This window comes from Rhinopithecus bieti, unplaced genomic scaffold, assembly GCF_001698545.2.
Source record: "Rhinopithecus bieti isolate Rb0 unplaced genomic scaffold, ASM169854v2 scaffold_44592, whole genome shotgun sequence".
Classification (NCBI taxonomy): domain Eukaryota; kingdom Metazoa; phylum Chordata; class Mammalia; order Primates; family Cercopithecidae; genus Rhinopithecus; species Rhinopithecus bieti.
In genome coordinates, this window is record NW_016818423.1 from 1,074,423 (window position 1) to 1,098,356 (window position 23,934).

General features: G+C 53.6%; 1 protein-coding gene across 1 annotated transcript in view; it reads right to left on the reverse strand.

Annotated features, from left to right (window-relative positions):
* Positions 1 to 12,074: 12,074 nt before the first annotated feature.
* SPOCD1 (SPOC domain containing 1) overlaps positions 12,075 to 23,934 on the reverse strand; it is a 22,462-nt gene continuing 10,602 nt past the window's right edge. Inside the window, exons 3-15 of the mRNA XM_017857095.1 lie at positions 22,116 to 22,292; positions 21,693 to 21,815; positions 21,485 to 21,539; positions 21,078 to 21,162; positions 20,114 to 20,273; positions 19,882 to 19,998; positions 18,271 to 18,396; positions 15,786 to 15,897; positions 15,409 to 15,559; positions 14,950 to 15,100; positions 14,217 to 14,306; positions 13,850 to 14,036; positions 12,075 to 12,903 (exon numbers count right to left, since the gene is read on the reverse strand). Coding sequence (XP_017712584.1) covers positions 12,254 to 12,903; positions 13,850 to 14,036; positions 14,217 to 14,306; positions 14,950 to 15,100; positions 15,409 to 15,559; positions 15,786 to 15,897; positions 18,271 to 18,396; positions 19,882 to 19,998; positions 20,114 to 20,273; positions 21,078 to 21,162; positions 21,485 to 21,539; positions 21,693 to 21,815; positions 22,116 to 22,292 — 2,184 coding nt within the window. The 3' untranslated portion in view covers positions 12,075 to 12,253. The remainder of the gene's footprint in view (positions 12,904 to 13,849; positions 14,037 to 14,216; positions 14,307 to 14,949; positions 15,101 to 15,408; positions 15,560 to 15,785; positions 15,898 to 18,270; positions 18,397 to 19,881; positions 19,999 to 20,113; positions 20,274 to 21,077; positions 21,163 to 21,484; positions 21,540 to 21,692; positions 21,816 to 22,115; positions 22,293 to 23,934) is intronic.

A 23,934-nucleotide genomic window follows, 5' to 3' on the forward strand; every position in this document is an offset into this window, starting at 1 on the left:
AGGAATGACCAATGGGGAAGAGGAGGGGGCTTGACCTATCCAAGGGATGTCGGAAAGAAGCAGCCGGGGATGGAACACAGATCTTTCCAGAGGCAGGGGGATGACCTGGCTGACTTGCCTGAGAGCTTGGTTCTCACTTGGGGGGCTGCTACTCTATCTCAAGGCCCATCGCTCACATTAATTACTGAGAAAAAGCTGATTTCTCCTCATTTCCAGATCTCAAATGACAGTATCATTAGGCTAGTAATGTGCTGAGAAATTGTGCATGTCTGTCTTGGAATATGTCCTGAGCCAGAATGGATGAGGGCGCCCCCAGCAGGGGTTTGTCTACAAGACACTCCCCATGGCTGAGGGACAGTCTCCAGAAGAGATGCTGTGCCACCAAGGCAGAGATACTCTCCCGCTCTGTTCAGTTGGTACTAATGATGGTGATTAAATCATAGCAGGCAATGGTGTGGGCAATAGCCCACAACACAAAAACCCTGCCACACATGAACAGAGCCACTGTTGACTTACCACAAGGACAGGAACTCCCTGGTCTGGGCTGAACTTGAATTTGAAACCTGCTCTGCTGTGCCATGGTCCTTCCCAGTCTTGCCTGGACACTTTTCTCTGAGCTCCTATCCGCCTGTGAATCAAGAAGCATCTGGGCGCCATCTTGCCTCCGGGAAGGAGGAGTTGGCCGGTCCTGAACATTTTCTCTTCCCTCAGCAAAGTTAGTTCCCTGGATGTGAGCGGAACACTGCCTCCTAGCCCCGAAAAACTCCTCTGCTCACAGCTCTTCACACGCCTCTCCACACTTTTCTCTTCATGTCTAGTGCTTTTTTTTTTTTGAGACCAGAGTCTTGCTCTGTCGCCCAGGCTGGAGTGCAGTGGCGTAATCTTGGCTCACTGCAAGCTCCGCCTCCCGGGTTCACGCCATTCTCCTGCCTCAGCCTCCCGAGTAGCTGGGACTACAGGCGCCCGCCACCACGCCCAGCTAATTTTTTGTATTTTAGTAGAGACGGGGTTTCACCGCGTTAGCCAGGATGGTCTTGATCTCCTGACCTCGTGATCTGCCCACCTCAGCCTCCCTAAGTGCTGGGATTACAGGCGTGAGCCACTGCGCCCGGCCGTCTAGTGCTCTTTCAAACCCACTTGACACATGAGGAAGCTGAGGCCCAGAGAAGCAAGGCGATTTGCCCAAGTTCAAGCCTCAGAGCTAGGCTTGACCCCCAGGTCTGCCAGAGGCCAAAGCTCAGATTGAAGCCAGAGGCCTCAATTCAATCCATGCAGTACTCTAGGCATATGATGTCCTCCGTCCCAGCTCCCGCCCTCAGAGCTGAGGTTGGTGAGGGAGAGGCAGGATGTGAAAATATAATTATAGCTCAGTGTGATGCATGCATGACACAAAAGAGGAGATCCAAAAGGTTTATCCTCCCCAGTAATCAAAGAAATGCAAATTAAAACAACAGTGTAATGCAGTTTTACCTGTTGAAATTAAGACAGGTTTTTGTTTTGTTTTGTTTTGTTTTTTAAAGATAGCACCAGGGTTGGTGAAAAGTGCAATCTGGGGCGCTGTCAGACTCCGTTGATGAAAGGGTAAATTAGAACAACTTTTCTAGAAGGCCACTGGGCAGGAGTGTCAAGAGCTTTAAAAACAGATAGACCCTTTGGCCCCATTAACCTACTTGGAGGAACTCAATCCAAAAAATAAACACAGCTGTTAAAAAGAACCAGGTACAAAGATGCTTATTACTGTTATTTACAACTATGAAAAATCACAACCAACATAAATGTCTAGCAATAGAGGGTTGGTTAAATAAATTATGATATATCCATATATAAGGATATTATGCAAACATTAGAAGTCACGTTCTTGAAGAATTTTTAATAATCTGGGCAAATGCTCACAATATAATGATACATGAAACAGAGCAGGAAAGAAAACCATACAGATAGGATGGGCTTTATGTTATAAAGAAAATGTTTTATCAATTCATTTGAAGAAGTCTGAAAGGAAATAAAATGAGAGTTAATCTGAGAGGATTCTGGGTGATTTTTTGTTTCAATTTATACTTTTCTGTTTCTTCCAAATCTTCTATACATTTTTGGGGGAAATAAAAGCCATTAGAAATATATGCAGTGTGTGTGTACAGGTGGAGTAGCAGCCCAGGATGAGAAACAGAGGCTCCTAACCAGCCTGCAGGCAGTCAGGGAAGGCTTCCTGTTGGAGGTAATGGCTGTGCTGTGTCCCAGAATGACTAAGCTTTATCCAATGGAGGGAGGATTCGAGTTCTAGGCTGGGGAACAGGTATGTGCACAGGCAGAGGCAAGAGAGATCCTGGCCTCTTCTGGAAACTCTTAGTCACTGGCTAGGTGAGGGGATAACAGGGAGAGGATGAGGGGTGGGCAGAGGTCTGACCAGGGAAGGCCCAGAAGACCAGGCTGAGGAGCTGACACTTTGCTCTAGGAACAAAGTGGAGCGTTGACAGGTCCTAAGCAGGTGGGTGACAGGATCTAAGCTGTGTTTTATCTTCAGGGACACAGAATGGTGAGAGGATGGGGCATGGAAGATAGAGAGAGGCCAGATGTGGAACCTGGGGCAAGGGGGCAGCAGTGGGGAGGCTGCTGCATGTCCAGAGGAGGGAGGGTTTGGCCTGGGCTGGGCAGTGGTGGCCAAGAGAGGAGGGCCCCTTGGAAGCAGTGATTAGGAGCAGATTGGACAGGACTTGTGATTAATTGAAGAGTAGCGGCAGAGTGCGGGAGGGGGCCTCTGCTGCTGACAGTGACTATAGCATGCTCAGAGATTTCGATCGCAGTTTTAGGAGTGGCTTCCTCCTCCATTTCCCCTAGATAGACAGATCTGGGGCTTCTACGATATTAGGCTGCAGATGGTGGGAGAAGTTGACCTTGGTCCCACCACCACACCCAGCCTGACCTCTGACTCACCCTGAGCACCCTGCACCTTCGTCACCTCTGCACTGCCAGCCCTGGAAGGTGGGGCGGGCAACAATGAGGGAAGTCCACAGGAAGGTGAGGAAGTCCCTGGCAAGGTCCCTCCCTCAGGACACAGGCACACACTGTCACACACGGGGACACACATCCTCAGAGAGAGAGCACAGCCACCCACGGGGCTCTGAGAGTCAAGTCATAGGCACTGATGTATACCCAGGGACATAGCCTGACAGGAGCTATAAGATACGGGACTGTCACACACACAGTCACCACCCCACAGTTACACAGCCTCTGACACTGCCAACCCCAGCCTGGGTCTCACACACAGGCCATTGTGCTCAGCCAGAGTCCCCAAGGTCCTCCCTCCTGCCCTGCCCCCCCCACCCTCCTCCAGGAGGACAGGGCAGAGGGCTGGCTGGCAGAGAGGCCAGCACAGGGGGCTGGCACAGGGACCTGCAGCTCAACGGGGCAGCCCAGCCAGGAGGGAGGCCTCTGAGAAGGGGTTGCCAAGGCAACAGGCTCCTGCAGAACCAACCAGAGGCTGAGATTCTCGGCTCTTATTTTTAGAAGTTGGGCCTGGGCTGGTTGGGCCGGTCAGGGGCCAGGCTCCCCCGGGCACGCCCAGGGCATAGACACCAGCCTGAACACCCTAAGGGGTTCTGGTGGGCAGCATCCATGCTGCGGCTTCTTCCACACACTCCCAGCCTCCTTCCTGGGGTTCATGCCCCAGGTGGGATCTTCCATTTCCTCTGTCTTCAAATACAGCCAGGGGCCTACCAGCAGCACCCACCACCCACCAGAGCCGAGGCCAGGGACAACAGCCTGTTCGCCCTCTGCACTGGAGCCTCTGAGTGTCTGTGCTTTGATTGATGGCATCGGGGAAGGGGAGCTTGGCCAGGCCTGTAGGGTGGTGTTGCGAGGCTCGCGGGTCACTGTCAGCATGAGTGTATATGTGTGTATTGCAGGGGCTGCTCTCACTCTCGTGTGCGTGTGTGCATGTGTGTGTGTGTGTGTGTGAATTCCCTCTTCTATGGGGCAAAACAGAGGGTCTCCCTCTGTCTCAGCTCCACTCACCACCCCCCGCTAACTTCCACCCTTGCCTGGATTTCTTTAAAGTGAGGGGAGGGGGCAGAGATCTCAAGCTGCTGCATTGACCTTGGTGGCCCCCCTTGTCCAGCCCCTTTCTGTGTCTGAGCAGGCTTCTGAGGGGGTAGAAAAGCGGTGGCCAGGACGGGGAGGGGCCAGGCAGGCCCAGCCCGACAGAGCCTGGGAGAGGGGTACTGGGGAAGCTGGGGTGAACTGACTTTAAGGTGACTCCTCCAGCTGCCAGGGATTTCTCTGTTAATCTGGGACAGCTCTGTTTGCATCTCATTTCCCTATATTTGCATAACAAGGGCCTGGCTGGCACCAGAGATCGAAATTCCTGGCCTGGTAAATTGTGTGGAAAAGCCTCTGGAGGCCCAGCAGGAATCCTGGGGAAGCAGAGGCAGGGGTTGGCTGTGTTGATGGGGAAGGTCCCCATCCAATCCCAGGAGCCTCCACTTCTTCCCCACTCCTTGGTCAGGAGGGATAAGAATGCTGGCGGAAACGGAGAGGGAGGGGTGACATATCGCTAACAGAGTAAATTTCTAATGTTCTCATCACAAAAAAAAGTTAAATATTTGAGGAGCTAGATATGCTGATGAGCTTAATCATTCCACAGTGTATTAAAAACTCATAACACCACTTTGTACCCCACAAATCAATACAACCATAACTGGTCAATTTACAATAAGAAAACAATTTCAGTCATCCTCAACAGACCCTGGCACCCAGCATGGAGCTGGGGTGTGTACCCATTGGTGGAAATGGCCGGAACTTGGTAAGGTCAGAGTTGGGATGAGGAAGTAAACCTCAGCAACCTCTTCCCTCTCCACTCTCTCAGCCCCCACCAGTCTCGGGAGAGGTCCTCTCTGGCAGGAATGACTGGGATCCTATCTGGGACCTGCCACTTACTGTCCCCAGGACTCTCAGACCTGGGCAAACAAGGTCCATGTCCTGGGGTCCCACTTTAGATGACACCCTTTGGCCCTCTTCTGCATGGGGGTAAGGAATTCAAAGGTTCAGGGTCCACCTGGAGCTCCAGTCCCCTTCTAGGCCATATTCCGACCCACGACCCTGGAATTCCCTGCCCAAGGAGGCCTAAGCCAACAACCAGGGTCTATGGAGCCACTTTCCCATGCGCATCCTTCCTCCTCAAGCCCAAAGGGTGGCTGTTTGCCAGGAGTGTGGACCAAGCAGGGATTGGAGTGTTGGGGTGCCCACAGGCATGCATATAAGGGCCCTTATACTGCAGGATGGAGCCCAAGGTAGGATGAGAAGGGGGATGGGCAGAGGGCTGGGGACCTCCTTTTGTGTTGTTGCCCTAGGCTCTTTAAACACTTGGGGTGGCTCTGACAAGCTGTTTGACCTTGGGCAAGTTACTTAACCTTCCTGTGCCCCCCAGTAGGGTTAATAATAGTACTTGCCTCTCAGAGTTGTTATGAGGATGAACTGAGTTAATTCATGTAAAGCAATTTGAACAGTGCCTGGCACAGAGTACCAGTGCGTAAGCGTTAGCTATTATTATCCATTATCCTAGGATTTGGCTTTTTTTTTCTCTCCAGCTGCAGAAGCCCCTTCTCTTTCATTTAAGAGACTGAGCAAGAAGCAGGGGAAGGGGATCCCCTCCACTTCCTCTTCCTCCTCCCTCAGCCCAGGCCCCTTTTCTCCTTTCCCAGCTTCTGCACCCCCAGGCCAGGGGTGCCAGGAGGACAGCCAGGTCATTGGACTGAATGTCATGATTTGTTTAAAGTCTTTATTGGCTGAATGACTGAAGGAGCAACTGAATAAATAAAAAACAAGGACTGAGTGAATAAAAGTCAAACAGAAGGCTGGACGGACTGATGGAAGAACAGACTGACAGACAGACAGTTTGGCTTTGGGGCCCTCAGATCTGTTTCCCGGAACATTACTGTTTTCTGCCTGTTTTGATTAGATGGTGGGAGGCAGATAGGGGAGGCAGGCTCTCTGCAAGGTCAGCTCTGGCCTGGTGAGTGGCTCACCCTGCAGAAGGGGCCCCTGTGCCTGTGGCATTAGAGGGAGATTGCCCACATTCAACCAAGTCCTTCTGTGTCCTGTAGATGTCTGACTGTGAATGAGAGACCTTGGGACAGGCTCTACCCTGGCCTAGGACAGCGGGGGCTGAGGGCAGAACCTGATGAGCCTCATTACTTCCTTATTTACACCCTAGCCTGCTTCTGGTGGAGCCAGGCCTCAGTGCCCGCCTGTCAGCCAGCGGGTTAGCGGTGATGGAGAGCTCCCTTGGGGCCTGTCAGCCTCCACCATCTGGCCAGGCTGGGGAAGGCGGGCGGACCTGTCGCAGGATGCCCCTCTGGGCCCCCGGCTTGGACTTGGCTCATCTCAAAGAGTGATGGACGAGTGGGCATGTGGGGGTGCAGCTGTGTGGGCCTTCGTGTGTGTGGCCAGCCAGTGCACACAGTGGCTAGGTCGGGGTGTGACAATAAGCAGCATTTGATGTGTTCGTATTCACGACTGGCCATGTTTGTGTGTCTGCATGACTGTATTCTGTGCATGACAGTGTACGCCCCAGAACGTGAGCAAAGTGCATGGGTCTCACGTCTGGGGGTTTTCCAAGGGAAGCTCAGGGTGGAGACAAGGGTGGGGAAGGCTTGAGCCCAGTGGGGACTGGGGCTGTGGCTTTAAGAGGAAGGTGCTCAGTGAATTCCTGGCTCAGCTTTCAAGCAGGAGAAATTAACCTCCATGTCTATCTCTTGAAAGGGGCTGGAAGTCCCTGTGAGGGAAGCCAAGTCAGCCTGAGAGCATCCCTGCCTGTCCTTGAGCCCCATTCCGGTGGTGCGCAGTGGGGAGACAACTGCTTTCAGGCACCACCCCAGGCTTCCCAGGCAAGCATCCCTCGCCGGCCCCAGCACAGAAACAGGATACATGTAAAGCCACTCGGAAGTACAGGCACACGATGACCCAGACATGGACACTAGCACAGCATGATTACATGTGATCCAGTCACCCACAAGTGTAGTCACAGATCTGCTGGGCACAGCACACATACATATACCCAGGCATCACAACAGACGCTCACCTCGTGCAGCCACACAAATGTATAGACACATGCATGTTTACACACAGGAATGTGCCCATACATGGGTGAAACACATTCTTGTGAAGATGCACATGCTTACAGTCACATGCATGCAGACACACTTGCATGTTTTCACACACATTCTGTCACTCCTGTGTCCCCTCCCACCCTCCAGTTCTCTCTCAGTCCAATTCTCTCCAGTTCACGCCAGTTCTCTCAGTCCAGTGCCCTGCTGCTGCCCTCACTCACTATGGACAATCCTCTGAAGGGCATCACAGGAGGGTTGTATGCACACGTGACCCTATGAGTAGAAAGCTGTGTGTGTCTACACATCTAAGTCTGTATACGTGAATGTCACTGGTAGTCTGTGTGGCTCTAGCTCTGTGAAAGTGTATGTTTGTGACACTGTGGGTATTTTTCTGTGTATCTCTGTGTATGCTTCTGGAAGGCCCTATGTGTGCTGTGTGTACTCGTCTGTGTGAATGTGAGTATGTGAGACAGTGGGGAATTTTTATATCTTTGTGACTGCATTCTGTGGGCCACCTCTCTGAGTATGTCTGGATGTGTTTATCTCTGTGTGCATTTGCATATCTTTGCCTGTGTACATGCCTCTGCGGTCCAGGATCCACAGTCTGGCTCAGTGAGCACCCCTGCCAACAGAGGCTGTGGCCTGGGGTGGGGCCAGGCAGGACTGAACTGAATACCCTGGCCGTTGACAGTTGTATTTACAGAGCTCCGAGTAGGACGTAATTGCTTCTATTAATCTTTCTCCGGTTGTTAATTGCTCACTTATTGGGTTGTGTATTATGCCGACTGTTGCTCTTAATTCGCCTCCATAGCTGCAGGTGTTTGCTGCCTTATTAACTGTTAATCGGCACGGCTAGGGATGGAGACTTAATTGGCCCCCAGAGTGGGACACAGGCGGGCCAGCCGGGCACTGCCAGGCTCACAGCCTGTCCCTGGAACCCTCACCTGTGGAGCACAGGTGGCTGGCCCACGGCCATCCACCAGCAGACAGCAGTTTTGCATATAGCAGTCAGAGTGACAACTGCAGAGTATGGCCCCCATACAGTCCTATCTCCTCCAGGAAGCCACTCAGTCCCTTGGAAGCCAGTTCTTATACCCCTGTCCATCACCAACAATCTTCCTCTACCTAGGATAGGAGCCAACCCCAGTTTTTAAATGAACAAGAGCCTCCAGGAGTTCTGCTGCTCCTATCCAGCACACTTTAGGGGTCCCTTTCGGCTTCTGCTTGCACAGCGCAAAGAACAGGGAACTCCCTCCACAGCACTGTTACCATAGCTGCAGCAACGAGAGGGTTCTCCATACTGAGCTGACTTCTTACCCCCCACACAAGTTGCAACAGAGGAGTCCTTACTGCCTACAACAGGGAAACTCAGGCTCAGAAATGGCAAGGGGGTGGCCCCAGGGTTCCCCAGTCCTGTCTGGTAAAGGTACAGACATGTGGCTCTCCAAGCAGTTTCTGCTGTCAGTCTCCTTTCCACCCCAGTCCTGCTTCATCCCAAACACCTCAGTCCTGGAAGGTACTTCCTCAGCCACCACCTGCTCCGCCCTGGTCTTCGGGCCTCCCAAGCTCAGCTGTCACTGCTGCAGCCGTCTCAGGCTCCAGGGCTTTGGAACAAGAAAGCAAGTTTTCTGGAAACCAGTGGGCACCCTGAGAGAGACAAGGCTGTAAGGGGGAGGCAGGAGGAGGGTCCACGCTCACCAACCCGACCTCCAGCTTCCGAGAAGGACAAATAGGGAAACCAACAGTCCTCATCCTGTGCGTCAAATCCAGTCTGCCCTGACATCTGGAAGTTCTTCTGGTGTCTAGTTGGCATGTCTCAAGCGGCAGTGGAAGTTGATTTGCTTTGGTTGGGTTCCGAGAAGAGTTAGGCTCCAGGGAAGGAGGAAGGGAGTACCACGGAGTGCCTACTATTAAGAAATGAGACCACTACTACTCCTGCCGCCCTCCTCCCCCCAACTTTGCCCAGTTCACAAGACAGGAGGAAAGAGAGAAAGCAAAAAGTTGGGAAAAAACAAAAGTAAGATAAATAGCCAGACAACCTTGGCACCACCACCCAGCCCTAGGAGGTAAAAAAAAGTAATAATAATAACATCAACCCCTGACGTAAACTACTTGTGTTATCTGTAAATTCCAGACACTGTATGAAAAAAGCATTATAAAACTTTCTGTTAACTGATGCATGTAGCTCCCAGTCATGTTTTCCATGCTTGCTTGATTTATCACGACCCTTTCACATGGACCCCTTAAAGTTGTAAGCCTTTAAAAAGGTCAAGAATTTCTTTTTCGGGCAGCTCGGCTTTTAAGATGCGAATCTGCCGACGCTCCCAGCCAAATAAACCACTTCCTTCTGTAATCCGGTGTCTGAGGGGTTTTGTCTGCGGCTCGTCCTGCTACACTATATGCCAGAAAGCAGCAATTGGTGTGTGCAAAAGTGGCATCCCGTTTAACCCTCCCGTAACCTGGTAAGTTAGGGATTAGTATCCCTGTTTACAGAGAAAAAAACTGAGCCACAGAGAGGGCAACGAAACGTGTGCAAGGCCACACAGCCAGAAAAGGGCAGAATTGGAGTGCCAACAAGGCCTGGCATTGCTTGGGAAGCTGAGTGTCTTCTGTCAGGGCTTTCTGGATGGATTCATGCTAAAGGTTCAATAAGGGGACATGGGGAAAGGGAACTGATGGTCACTATCACAGCTCACTCATCCACCCCACATATGAGAACACGGACAGGCGAAACACGCATGCGCAGCCCACGTGCCCATCAGACGGGGTAAGGAAGCAGCAAAGAGAACCGTCCAGGGATAGTTGCCCAAACAAGTTCCGGCCCCGCCTCTATGTTAATGACATGCAGATATATGTAAATTTGTACGAGCAACAGCTCAAACCTTTGGGAGCAATGGGGTGACACAGGAGCAGTTGCTATGGAAATCCAAAAGCGATACCCGCTCCGCGCCCCCACCCCACAACAGGCAGGCGCACAGACACGTGCACAAAGACGCAGCGTTCTTCACTCCGGAGCCAAGAGGATCACGGAGTGACAGAGTGTGTGAACCGGAAAGACCCTCAGAAACTGCGTCCACCTGGGGGAAGCTTAGGCCCGAAGAAAGTCACCGGGAGAACAGCGTCGCGATCCCTGGTAGCCTGAGGCGCCTTCCACTAAAACCCAGGGCGCAAGGTGTCCCTTCCGGGTCCCGGGCGATTCCAGCTCCGGCCTAGCAACGAGACCCGCCCAGCGTTGCATAGCAACGTCCCTGGAGCCTAGCAACCACCAGCCACGCCCCCTAGCAACGTCATGCCTAATCCTCGCTCCAGGCCTTTGCCAAGAGAGAGGGGCAAGGGGCTCGTGGACTGGGGCCAAAAGGTGGCGAGGGTGGGGGAGGGTGTCATGTTTAGCAGGCTGCAGGATTTCAGGGCCCACCTACAGCCCTTCCACGGGCGAGCTGTTACAGAGCCGCGTTATCACCCCCATTTACAGAGGGGAAAACCGAAGCTCCCAAAGGACATCCCTGCCCAGAGTACAGAGCGCGCTCTTCCCTGCGTGCTCCAGGAGAGCGGCTCTAGCAGCTCTCTGGAGGAAGCCCTGGGCCTGGAGGGGAGGTGGTGCACAGTCGTTTCCCTCCGTACCAACTGCATTAGGAAAACCACCCAAACTGTGGGCTCAGAACGGAGCTGTAGGTTTGCATAGTAATTTGCGTCATTTGCATATAGTGCGGAGGCTGCGGCACTCCCAGGCCATTCCGAGCCGGAAAAGCTCCCGAAGGAGCCCCGCTTCCTCCCCCGGTTCAACTGTCCAGCCCTCTCTCCCTACCCCTCACCCGCACCCCACCCGCATCCCGTGCCGCCCCCGCTTCCAACTCCTTCCGCTAAGTTCCCGTACCTCGCCCCACCCCCCGCTTTGACTCCAGTCCTGCCAGCCCCGACCTCCATCCCAAGGCCGAGGGCCCCCTCTGCTGTCTTCCGCCGGTAGGGCAGCCGCAGAGCTCATGGGGCAGAGAAGAGGGGCTCTCCCAACCGAACATCGCCCCACTCCTCCCAGTCCGGCAGGGTCCAGGGAGAGGCCTGTACATGGGTGGACATTGAGAAGGGGTGGGCAAGGAGGGAGTTAGGGCCCTTCTGGCCACGGGGCGAAGGGTGGGGTTCTAGAGAGGTTCTCTCCTGGAAGCCAGGCCCCTTTCCCTACGCTGGGTTGGTTTGGCCCTGGCAGCTGGTTCCCCCATCAGTCCGCAGATTCAGTTCTCACGACCTACACCCCACATGAGACACTTGACAGTTACAGCTGCTGTTAGAAGATTATTCTAGCCCCAAGGCAAGGCAGCACCATCCAACCCTAATACCAGTCTCCAACCCCACCCTGAATGCCCACCACCAAGGCTAAGACCTTTGACATTTTCTAATACCAGTCTCTGGGATCTGGCAAGAGATAAAGAGAGGAGTCACTCAATCTGGATCTCCTGACTTCCTCAACAGAGACCTACACACAGGCAGGCCATGAAACTCACACGGATACTCACGCATGCTTGCAGGCACACCCATGCACAGAGATCCCCCAGAAGCACATAGACACAGAGACTCGGAGGGAATATGGTGGAGTTATGTACTGTCCTTCCCCATCTAGTCAAAGGAAAAAAATCTTAGTATTAACTGAAAAATTTAAAAACCACTGCAACTTGCTCTTTTTTTCTAGCAATCTCTTGATGTCTGATCCTCCAAAAGGCTCTGTCCATTTCTCTCTCCACCCCCAACCTTGGTCCTACTGTCTTTCCCACCACTTCCTCTTCCTTCCAGTTCAGAATACTTGCAAAATGCCTCCAGAAACTACCGTGGCAATAGCTGTGCCCTGGGGCACAGTGATGGTTCAAGACCTCAGACCAGCAATGAGCAAGGCTGCACATTTGTGCACAAGACACTCACTGACACACCCACCCAACCATTGGACCAGGACCAGGGGCTCTCCTGACCAGCTAGCAGATGCAATCCCAATTTTGCCAAATTCTTTATTGAACAAAAAATCAACAGCAAACACTGTCAAACAAGAAGCTCAAACAGGGCAGGTGGGTAGAGCTAACCATCCTCTCCTTGCAGCCCCATCTCTCTCTGGAACAGGCTTCAACACTAGTGAGGGCATCAAAACCCGTTCTGGTGGGTAAGGAGGGTCAGGCCTTTCTAGGGAAGGGACGCTCAGAGCCAGCTTCATCTGTAGTCCCCAAAGAGGCGTCAAGAGCTGGGCCAGGGGGCTTTGGAGCTGCAAGGGGGCTGGACAGACACTGCAGAGGGCAGGAGACGGAGCTCTTGTCCTGGGGGCACAGAAAGGCTTGGAGCTGGTGACTCATGGTCACCAGGGATTCAAGGTGCTGGAGCAGGGCTTGTTGGGGACAGGAGTCCCTGTGGAGGTGCTGGCCACAGCCAAAGCCATGACCAGCTGGTGCTACTGAATAGGGATGCCGGGACTGGCGCAAGCCTGGTTCTGGGGGCCATTGCCCTCGCCCAGGACCCTGCCAGATTTCAGGCTCTGGCCAGAGCCTCCCCCTGCCTCTGGGGGGCCTCTGCCAAGCACAGATTCCCCTTGGAGCTATACTGCCCCTGCCTTGGCTCTGCTGCCAGGCACCTCCTGGGGGAGGGGTGCCCTTCAGGGGCACATTTGGCCTCCTGTCATCTGGCTGGTAGTATCTCTTCTCCACCTTACTGTTGAAGGAGACCATCTTTTGAACCTTCCCCAGCCAGAGGCTGGACCCTGCTGTGTCTGGAAGCCCTTCCTTGGGGAGCAGCACAGCCAGCAACAGACTTGAGTGAGTGACCTCCAGACCTGGGAAAAGAAGAGGGGAGACAGAAAGAGCCCAAAGGCCTGTGAGGGAGAACTGTGTTCAGCTTAGCTGCAGCAGATCTGGAGGCTAGATCCAGGAAGGGCTTCTCTGCAGTGAGATGGGGCCCATGAGATGCTGGGAAAAGTAAGTGGGAAGATGGGACTGTCTTGGAAGATTTGAGCTCTGCGGGATCAAGGCTTATCCGGCTGAGGCTGGGGTATGGATGGTTTGACCTGAAGACTCTACAGACTCAAAGTCTACCTCACTGTCTCAGGACATGGAGCGTCAAAAGGCCAAGCGCTTTGCTCAGGAGTGGGTAAAGCCCCACCGCCACCCTCGCTGCTTTCCGGAGCCACACCGTGGAGGGTGTCTGTGCACAGAGGCTGAGCTTGGCCCCCCGTGGCTGTGGTGAAACATCTCTCCCTCCTCTCTGAGGTGACAGTTACAGTCAAGTGTGTGTAGGTCCTGCCTCTGTCCTGCTGCCTGGGTCAAATGTGGCTGTCCCAGGAGTTTCTCTTCAAGGGTGCCTACCTTGAGAGGCAGTGTGGTATGGTGGTTAGGGGCCAGGTTTCTGAAGCCATGTTGCTTGGGAGTGAAGCCCAGTTCTGCTACTGACTGGCTGTGTGACTTTCGACAAGTCACTTGCCTTCTTCCTCCCTCAGTTTCTTCGTCTATGAGATGGAGAGTCTAGTCTAATATTACCATTCTCATAGAGTGATTTTGAGACTACGAGAATTTGTCTAGGGAAAGCTTTTAGAACAATGGCTGGCACGCAGTTCATGATATCCAAGCGTCAGCTATTGCTGTCATTGTTCTCACATTTGCCTGGCTGGGTAAGGAGTTCCCTTCTGAGATGTGCCTGCCTCTGCTGGGTGACTGTGTCAACCGCGCCTGGTCTGGTCACCAAGTGAGCAGAGGCAGGGTCTGGTATGGGGACTGGGCACTCACCTGGGCCCCCCAGAGGGCGCAGCCTGGTGGGCAGGGGCTGGAAGGCAGGCAAGGGCAGTAGGACCATCCCCATGTGCTCCACAGAGGCCAGGCCGTGGCGCTGCCTGTCATTGAGGTACGAGTAGAGCAGGCGGCAGTTCTGGGTGTCCCGGGCCCCATGTGGGCACAGTCTGATCACGCAGACGTCCTGAGGTGGCAGGAGAGCAGCTGTAAGCGCAGTCATCCTCTGTTCCTGCCAACACCCCTGGGCTCCCTGAAACCCCTGAGAACCCCGTAAGAAAGTATGTCCCCATATGGAGAGGGAGTGGGCACAAGGGTGGGAGTAAGGTGCTAGGAAAAGAAGGGATGCCCAAGAGTGGGCAGTTACCTTGGCCTCGGCTGGGCAGATGCTGGCCAGAAGGTCCCAGACAGTGTGGGAGGGGATGCAGCCTGCCGAGCGGATCACGGCGGGCAGAGCCTGGGGGCAGGAAGGATGGCCAGTCAGCACCCCAGCTTCCCACCCACTCGGGGTGGACGCATTCCCAGCCACCTGGAAGGTTGCAGCCTGTGGCAAAGATGGGCAGGCAGTATTCCAGTACCCTCGATGGCTGCCCAGAAAGCTCTAATTGCCCCATGGAGGTCTGCGGCCTCTCCTGGCTAATCTACAACTTCTCCGAAGCCCCTCCCTCCCTCCTCTATCCTCTGCCCTCATCCAACACTTTAGCTGATCATTAAGTCACTCAGTGATCACTCTTAAAACTCTCCTTTGGGCCCTTCCTGCTATGTGCTTTGGGTGACAGGGAGTCTTTCACCCTGTTTGTCTCTGTAGGAATGGGACCAACATCTCATTTACTCCCATGCCTCGCACAGGGCCAGGCACAGAGAGGAGTGTCCGTGACTTGTTTTAGAATGTGTGAGTGAAAGGAGAGAGAAGAGAAGAGGGAGGGGAGGAGAGAGGAGGGCAGGGAGGGGAGGGGAAGAGGGGAGGGGAGGGGAAGGGAAGGAGGGAGTAGGAAGGGAAGGGAAGGGGAGGGGAGAGGAGAGGAAAGGAAAAGAAAAGAGAGAGGCTGCCTAGGCTGGTCAGTGTGTAAGGGAGTCCCTGGCGAGGAGGGCAGGTGCACCTGGACAAGCCGACAGCTGTGTCCCGAGACCAGCTGGGCCCTGGCCCGGAACCGCTTGATGGAGAACATGTCCAGAACACCTTCCCAGGGTGGCATGCAGGGCAGGGCCTTTGTGGGTGCAGCAGGCACCTGGAGCCCAGATGGAGGGACCCTAGAGGGAGGGACAGAAGACAGAGCAGGCCATGAGGACTTTCCCGGCACCTCCTTTCTTTTCAGATTAGATCCTGTGTCTCCACTGTGGGGACTGGAACATTGGCCCAAGCTTGGTCTTGTGCAGGGGGCAGCCAGGAGGCTGGGATGATTAGTTCCATTGCACAGATGGGGAAAGTGAGGCTCCCAAGGGAGGGAAGACTTGCCCAAGGCCACACAGAAAAAGCCAGTGCTATGTCTGTTGCCCCAGCTGGTGGCCTCCCATTCAGCCCTGCTGGATTATCCACCTCCCTGCTCCCAACCCCACACCTGTCCTGTGGTTCTGTGGGAGGCATCTCCCTGGCTTTGGGCATCTCTGGAGCAGGCATAGGAGTTTGGCTTAGGGCTTTCTGGAAGATATTGTCCCCGCAGCTCTTGGCGGCTTTGAAGGAGCCTAGCAGCTCATTCGAGGACTCCCGGTCTACAAATAGCAGAGGCAGGAGCTGAAACAAGGGCAGCAGCGGCACTGAAGCCAGTCCAGGGCTTTAGAGCCAGGGTTGAACCAGGTGCTTTTCTAGGTGACCTGGGGCACAGGCACCCCTGCTCTGCCACCCTCTCCCCAGGCCACAAATCCCTGTTGCTGCTGAACTGCATGCTCAGCCCCAGCCTGGCTGCCACCCCTGCACCCCTCCCGTGTCCCCTCCCACCCATGCAAATGCGGCAGTTGGGGTCTAGGAAGTGGTGGTCATGCTGCCCCGTGGTGTCCTCTGATGCGATGGGCAGGGCCTGTGGGCTGCAGTCCAGGAACACCTGCGATCCCTGGGAGGCAGAAGACAGAGGGGTAGGCTGAAAAGGTGGCTGGGGATGCCAGGAGCCCTCCATGGGTAGAGGGCCCCAGAATATGGTTTATTTTTCTCAATAATAAATGTTGTTTTATTACCAAAATACTGTGAACTCATAAAGAAAATTTGGAGAACACCAAAACTTGAAAATTAAAAAGAAAATCCCTTCTTGTCCCACCACTCAGAGACCACTGTTGATACTCTAGGTATTCCTTTATAATCTTTTTCTTTTGTTGTTGTTTTTTGTTTGTCTGTTTGTTTGGTTTTTGGTTTTTTGTTGTTTGTTTTTTGAGATGGAGTCTCGCTCTGTTGCCCAGGCTGGAGTGCAGTAGCTCAATCTCGGCTAACTGCAACCTCCGCCTCCCGAGTTCAAGCGATTCTTCTGCCTCAGCCTCCCGAGTAGCTGGGACTATAGGCGTGCACCACTACGCCCAGCTAATTTTTGTATTTTTAGTAGAGACAGGGTTTCACTATGTTGGTTGGCTAAGATGGTCTTGATCTCTTGACCTCATGATCCGCCTATCTCGGCCTCCCAAAGTGCTGGGATTACAGGCGTGAGCTACTGCGCCCGGCCCTTTATAATCTTTTTCTATACACAGGGCTTGGGGGTCCTTTTCCTAAAATAGCTGGGATCAAATATTCAACTTAGTGTTCTCTTTTTGTCCACTAATAATAGCAAAGGCGTTTGTCACGTCATATAGTCCCCATAGACACTGCTGTGATGGGGTGAGACTGGAGTGGACGCCTCACCTCTGTTGCTATGCATTTGGGTCATTTCCAGGTTTTCACTATTACTAAATAGCACTGAGGATATTTTTGTGCAGAAAGTAGTTTCCTAAACTTTAAATTATGTCCTTAGGATAAGATTTCAGAAGCAGATGACAGAATCAGGGATAAGGAACATTTTAAAGACTCTTGACGTCTATTGCCAAATCACTTTTTTTCCTCATACTAGAAATAGCTTTAAACATAAAACAATCATTGCTTTAGGATGGTTTAAGAAGATTTTGAAACTCTACTCTTATCAACCACCTCCAGAACAGTCTCACAGCACAGGCTTTGGAGTCAGGCTGGGTTCAAATCTCAGCTTCCCCACCACACGTATGTGACCTTGTGTAAATGGTGTCAGGTTCCACACCCCAGAAATGGCCAGGGAATAGCACCGACCTCCTAGGCCATTGTGAGATGTAAATGAGACACTGCCTGTAAAGGGGCACATAGCAGGTGTTCAATAAACAGTAAAGATTGTTATCATGTGTTATTTTCCCCTCCCCTCCCCTCCCACCTCCTCTCTCTCTTCCTCTCTGGGGCTATCTAGGTTTTTCTCCTATATTGCCTTCAGTTTGTTCAGGGAATACAAACTGATTTAGACTGGGGAGCAGCCACACCCCTTGGGACTCCTCTTGGCACAGGTAGAAGTTCTCCCAGTCGTTGGCCTGAATATTAGTGGTAGGAGTGGGGAGCAGGGATTTCTGTCTGTTCACTGTCACTTCCCCAGTGCCTAGACCCATGCCTGGCACCTGGTAGGTGCCCATAAATGTACTGACTGACTGAATATAGTTAAAGGGACCTGCCCTGCACCCCTCTCCTGAACACGCAGCTAATGAGACCCAGGTGAACACCTGACCCACACAACACTCAACTACAGCCAGAGTGGCCTTCTGAGAATGACCAAAGGGAGCCAAGGGAAAATTCTAATCAACTGCAGGAGTCTTGAGATGATGGCTTCATGGATTCTGGGGCTGCTGAGTCACCATGTCAGGCTATGTGCAAGCCGGGGCCAAGGGGGAGGAAGAAGCAGGATGGACATGAGGATGGAGCAGATCCTCAGCGCCAAGAGCCCTAGACTCTTGTTACTCCTGTTGGCTTTCCAGGTCTGAAGACAAGTTCCAGGAGGCCCTCTGGATGAACTGCCAGGGCGCTGGGTGGTTCCCTGCCTGGAGCATCCCTAAACCAATCCACTGAATACAGTGGGTCTTCATTCCTTCCATCTGAAAAAGTCACTGCCTGGAACAGCGCAGCCTGCCGCTTCCCAGCAGAGATCTGGGCAGAATGCCTGAGGTTGGGGATGACTATGATGATGGGACTTAATACCACTCATGTGGGGGCCTTGGGGTGAGGCCAAAAGGAGGAGGACCGGCAGTGACAAGGCACTGGCAGGCCTGTGCCAGCAGCACTGTCCCACCCCATGTTCCCCTATGCATTAAGGATGGCGGTCCCCATTTTATCACAAACAAAGTGGGCCTCAGAGCAGTCAGGTGACATACCCAAGGCCACACCGCTGGTGAGGCAAGGCGTGGGACCCCCAGAGCATTGGCTCGGCCCAGCACCAGGTCAGGCCCCAACTTACCACCAGATCCTCCAGGGTCAGCGTCTGATCCACGTCCCGCTGGATCTCTACTTCGCCCTTGTGGGTCATTTTGGAGGCTGGAAGTCTACACGGCTCCTTCTGTTGCTGCTCAATGATATTCAGGCCCTGAAGAGGCGGAGCAGCCCAAGCTGAGCCCAATTAGGGGACCTCTGGCCATCAAAAGCCCGTGCTCACTTTCCTCCCTTGAGGCTCCTCTCTTGTGGTTCCCCCTCCTCAACACTTCTACTTCCGTCATACCCTTCCCCTGGGAAGCCCTCCACCCTTAGCGCTACCTCTCCATCTTCCACTGATTCACCCTTCAAGTCCTGCCACCTCCAGGAAGCCTTCCTGGATTTTGCTTTCACCCCAGGTCAATTCAACCTCTGACTGTACCTCATCCTCTTCTGAGAAGGGTGTGGTGTTGCTGAAAGAGTGCAGGCTCTGGAGTTCCCACTGGGCCATTAATAAAATTCATAAGATGGTATGGCCTGGGGCAAGCACTTAGCTACTCTAAGCCTCAGTTTATCTGTTCTGTAGGAATTTAATTAAAAGCACTATATTAAACAACATATATAGAGTGCTTAGCCTGGAACATGGCTCATAGTAAATGCTAGTTGTGAGTCTTACTGTTGATCAATGTCACTCTACCTGCAATGCTTCCTGAAAACCTGTCTCTCCTTTTCTAACCACCCCTGGAGGACAGGAGGTCTGCTCCTCTCTGGTGGGTTCAGCCTCGTGGGCATGAGATCTGTGCAATCGCTCAGGGCCCTGCACTTAGGAGGCCCACGCTTGGTTTAGCGCTCTGTTATTGTCACCTTGAAATTCTTAGCAGTTGTTGAACAAAGGGCCCCACATTTTCATTCTGCACCGGCTCCCGCAAATTACAAAGCTGGTCCTGATCCCTGGTCCCCATAGAGCCTGGACAGAAGCTCAGCCTATAGTGGATGGATTCACCTGATGGACTCTGGTTATTCATTCTAATCAGTTCAGTGTCTTCCAGAGCAGGGGCTGGAGTGCCTCGCCCCATCCCAGTGGCCTCAGCCCCTAAATCAGTCCCTTCTTCTCTCACTGGGCTACCAACAAATATGAGGTGAGCATTCTCCAAAGCCCGCTCAGTGCCACAGCTTCCCTGTCCCAGAGCAGACCCCAGGCAGGGAGAGACCCACGGCCACAGGGTACATGGGGACACAGCTGTGAATCCCGGGGGCTATGGGACCCCTCCCTCAACCTGGGGTACCAGGAAGACCTCCAGTCTTTTCCAGGGCATCTGAAGCTGGGATAGGAAGAGAGGTACCTCAGGACTCTAGACTCTGGGTCTCACCACAGTCCTCCCCCAGCCCCCGACCCCACAGTCCAGCTCCATTGAAAACCAAGTGTGTCACATCTCTATCAAGCTCTCCAACCCCAGTCCCTTTCATTTCCACCCCTTCTCCTGTTTCTCTTGTGGGGAGGGTCTCTCTGACTCCCTGTCTGCCTTCTCTGTTTCCTTGTTTCTGTCTTTCTGAATTCCTCCTCCCTCGCTCCCTGTCTCTGTCTCTCCCTCTTCCAACCTCAGGCCACCCACGCTGCCCCCACATCCCCTCACCCATCCTGACTGGGCTCAGCACTCACCCTTTTCTCCTCCTGGTCCCGCCAGCGGGCCAGCTCCTGGGGGGCCAGCTGCATCGAGCTCATCCGTACCAGGTCATAGTGGGTGACATCTCCATGAACCACTTTGAGAAACAAGTCCTGTGGGGGCAGGGGGCAAGGCTGCACCACACGCTGAAAGAGCTCCCCCACTCCAGCATCCTGCGGGGGCTCTGAGATTCAGAGGGGACCTGGCCCAGCCCAAAGCCCTGCTCACCAGGTTCCTGGGGTCCCGCAGGTTGAACAGCAGGCTGCGGTACTTGGTCTTGTACCGGCTGTTGGTGCCTTGCGTCAGGTCCCAAAGGGCTGCCTCAATGCCAGCAGCGATGCCCTCCACCACCTCCTCACTCAGCACTGGGTCTGGGAGCTCCTGAAGGCTGTGGAGGCCAGGGCAGGGTGGGGGGCACTGAGCCCGGGAGGCTCTCCAGGCACTTAGTCCCAGAGGGAGGCAAATGGGTGGGCAGCAGGGTCTGGGCCAACTTGTTCCTGTCATGGGTGTTTCCCTGCAGGAACCTACTTATTCTCACCCCTACTCTGTGAGGAGGAAATAGGATCATTCGCCTTTTACAGATGGGGTTACTGGGGCTTAGAGAAAATAAGGGGCTTACTCACAGCCGTGTAATTAGTGGCAAAAGCAAGATTTGAAACCCGATTGTCTGACTTGTCAGCTCGTGCCCCATCTCTGGCCCACAGGATGTATGGAGGGGAGGAAGCTGGGATCAGGTCAGAGTAAGGCAGGAGTCAGGGGGAGGAAACGGAGCCCTGGCCCTCGGTGTCATCTGTCATTGACTTGCTATGTGGACTTTGCAAAGTCTGACCCTCTCTGGGCCTTGGTCTCCCCATCAGCAAATGAGAGCTCTGGGCTCAGATCTCTGAGCCGCTCCCAGCACAGCCTCTCACTGTGTGAAAGTATTTGCTGCGGGTGATATTGACGAGGATGGACCTGAGCCGAGGCTGAGAACTGCAGCAGCTGAGTGGGGAAGCATAGCCTTAAAGCCAGAGAGACCCAGCTTCAAATTTCAGCTCTCCACTGGCTCTTTATGTGGGCAAGAGACCTGGCACAGCTACCAAACAGGGTTAGCCAGACACCCAGAAGCCCTTAGAACGTGGCAGGGCCCCGAAGACGGGGGCATGTGAGGGCGGCCTTTGGGATGTCAGGGGAGTGGGGAGCAAGGTCTCACCGAGTCCACAGCACCTCCTGCATGGAGCGGATAACAGTGCCCCGCACCCCGATATACAGGGATGGCTTCTCCTGTTGGAGCTGAGCTGTGGGGAGAAAGTGTCACAAGCTCCCAAGGGTGCCCAGTGGGAAGGGGAGGGGGCTGACTCAAGACTGAGGGGCTTAGGCAGACCGGAGAGGGGTCCCACCCTCGAAGACCTAGACCCCTCCCTCTATCCATCTGGGAGCCAAGACCAGGCAGCCAGTGGCCCCCACCCCTTCGGGGAGGAGCTACAGGCTGATGGGATGTGGGGAGAGAAGAGTCGTAGCAGGGGCTGGGGCCAGGAGCTGGGCCCTTGTCCTCCCCAGACCCCAGCAGTCTCTGGAAGCCAGGGGCCAGCAGAGGAGGCTCCCTCCAGGGCCCTTCACCTGAGTCCTCTGCCTGCTCCAGCAGAGGCTCCTCTTCAGCCTCCATTGGGCCACTCTGTGGGGGAGGCGTGAGGAATTGAAGCTGTGCTGGTGGGCCCGGCCTTCCAGCCCAGGGGACACTGCTTCCTCTAGTCACCTCCCCACTCCCACATCCTCCCTGACCCATGCTCCAGTGAAGGAGGCACGTGGCCAGGGCAGAAGCACTCACCTGGGGACACGCAGGGTCCGAGGTGGGGTCGCCAAGGGCCAGGGAACCACTTCTTAGAGGGTAGAAGGGGTGAGAGAGGCCACCAGGTTCCCCTGCTGTGCCTCCTGGAGGAGGCTGGAAAACCTTGGGGCGGGGAGCAGACAAGCTAGTTAGCTGGAAATGGAGGCCAGGAACTGTTCCCTCCCCAGATGCACTGGAGGCCCAGCCCCTCCCTCCTCCAGTCCACCCTGAATTCAGAGCTGCAGAAGGAAGTACACATGGAGCCCAGGCCAGCCATGCAGGCTGGGGCCTAACCCTGCCTCTGGCTATTCTGAATGACCGCAAGCAAGTGGCACCCTCTCTCTAAGCCTCAGGGACATCTCTGTGAATCAGGTGTGAAGGTGCCTCTCTCAGCAGGATTAAATGACATCACTTGTTCTGTACCTGGCACCCAGCAGGGCCCTGCACCATGGGCCTTTTCTTTCTTCTGAGCCTCTGGGCAGGTGAGGGTGAGCTGACCTCCATCAAGTCCTCCAGAACCTCCAGCTTTGGCGGCAGCTGCCCCGCTGCCTGGCCGTGGCTGAGGGCCCCCAGGAGCTGGATCACTGGCCCGGAACCCAGCTGCGAGGGAGATCGCACTTCAGAAGCAAGCAGGGCCAGCCACTGTCCCCGCCTTCAGAGTGCTCACCTCACCTGTAATTATTGAATGTCTCTCTCCCACTGGACTATAAGCTCCATGAGGATAGAGAATATGCCTGTCTTGGTTCCCCCTGAATTCCCAATGCTTGGAAAAGGCGTGGCACATAGTGTTCAGTGAATGTTTGCTACCTGGCTAGCCTCTGTCCCAAGAGAGGAGCCTGTCTCCATCCCCATCCTTTCTCAACTTCCCCCTTAACCCCCAGTCACATTCACAGTTAACTGGACTCTGTGCCAGGACCCTCTCACCCTCCTTCTGACCACAGATACATCTCATCAGAAGGGACACGCCTTGTTCTGACTCCACCTCCTCCTGTTCAAAGCTCTGTCGTGACCCTTTCAGGGGTCACTGACTTGTCTGCCTCTCCCTTGAAGCAGCCAAATGCAGTCATCTGTAAGGCTTACACTCTGTAAGGCTGCTGATCACTCCTCTATTGCTGATAAAAGAAATTCTTTCATGACCATTTCAAGGTGCACAGTAGATTTTGTTCTTCTAATGAACTATGGAATCTATCCTGCTCCCCTTTTTGCTATGGCTGCCAGGAAGCTCAGTGTTAACTTTGAGCCTGGCAGGTATACCTTTCCAGGATTGGTAGAGAGTAAGGTATTATTGTAACAAGATCCCCCTTCTCCTTCCTCTTTTCTTGCTTTCTTTAGGCTTTTAGCCCATTTTAAGTGTGTTTCAATTCTTTTCACTTATTGCAAACCATAGGGGATTGTTTTAAAAGTAGGTGAGTCTGAAGACTAATAATCCTTGAATGAATGATCATGAAATGGTCAGGTTCCAAGGTCTGCAGGAAACTAAAAGTCTAACATCCAACATTATAGAGGGAGGGGAGCACTAGGATCCACTGGGGGAGGGCAGGCTGGGTGGGGGTAGGATCTCCACATCTACTGTGGAGGAGCCCTGCCACTCCACCCTACCGGAGGAAGAAAAGCAGTAATAAAACGTAAAAACCTACGTAACACACAAGCTTCACTCCATGGGGTATTTTCACTTCCTCCTTGGAGAGAAAGAGGATGCAGAGATTAGAATCCACAGGACCCAGCCACCCCATGGTAGGGAATTCACAAAAAGAAGACATTCGTGTTGAAAGGGTATGTGTTCAGTGTTCACTGAGTTGTACTTATAGCAAAAAAGTTGTCCATCAAAGGGAAAATGGTTAATTAAAAAAAGTCCATCAGGCTGGGTGTGGTGGCTCATGCATGTAATCCCAGCACTTTGGGAGGCCGAGGCGGGTGGATCACCTGAGATTAGGAGTTCAAGACCAGCCTGGCCAACATGGTGAAACCCCATCTCTACTAAAAATACAAAAATTAGCCAAGCATGGTGACAGGCACCTGTAATCCCAGCTACTCGGGAGGCTGAGGCAGGAGAATCACTTGAACCCAGGAGGCGGAGGTTACAGTGAGCCAAGATTGCACCACTGCACTCCAGTCTGAGCAACAGAGTGAGACTCCGTCTCAAAAAAAAAAAAAGGCCCATCAAAGGGAAATGGTTAATAAATGTTGACACTTCGCACTATGAATTCTTTTTTTTTTTTTTTTTTTTTTGAGATGGAGTCTC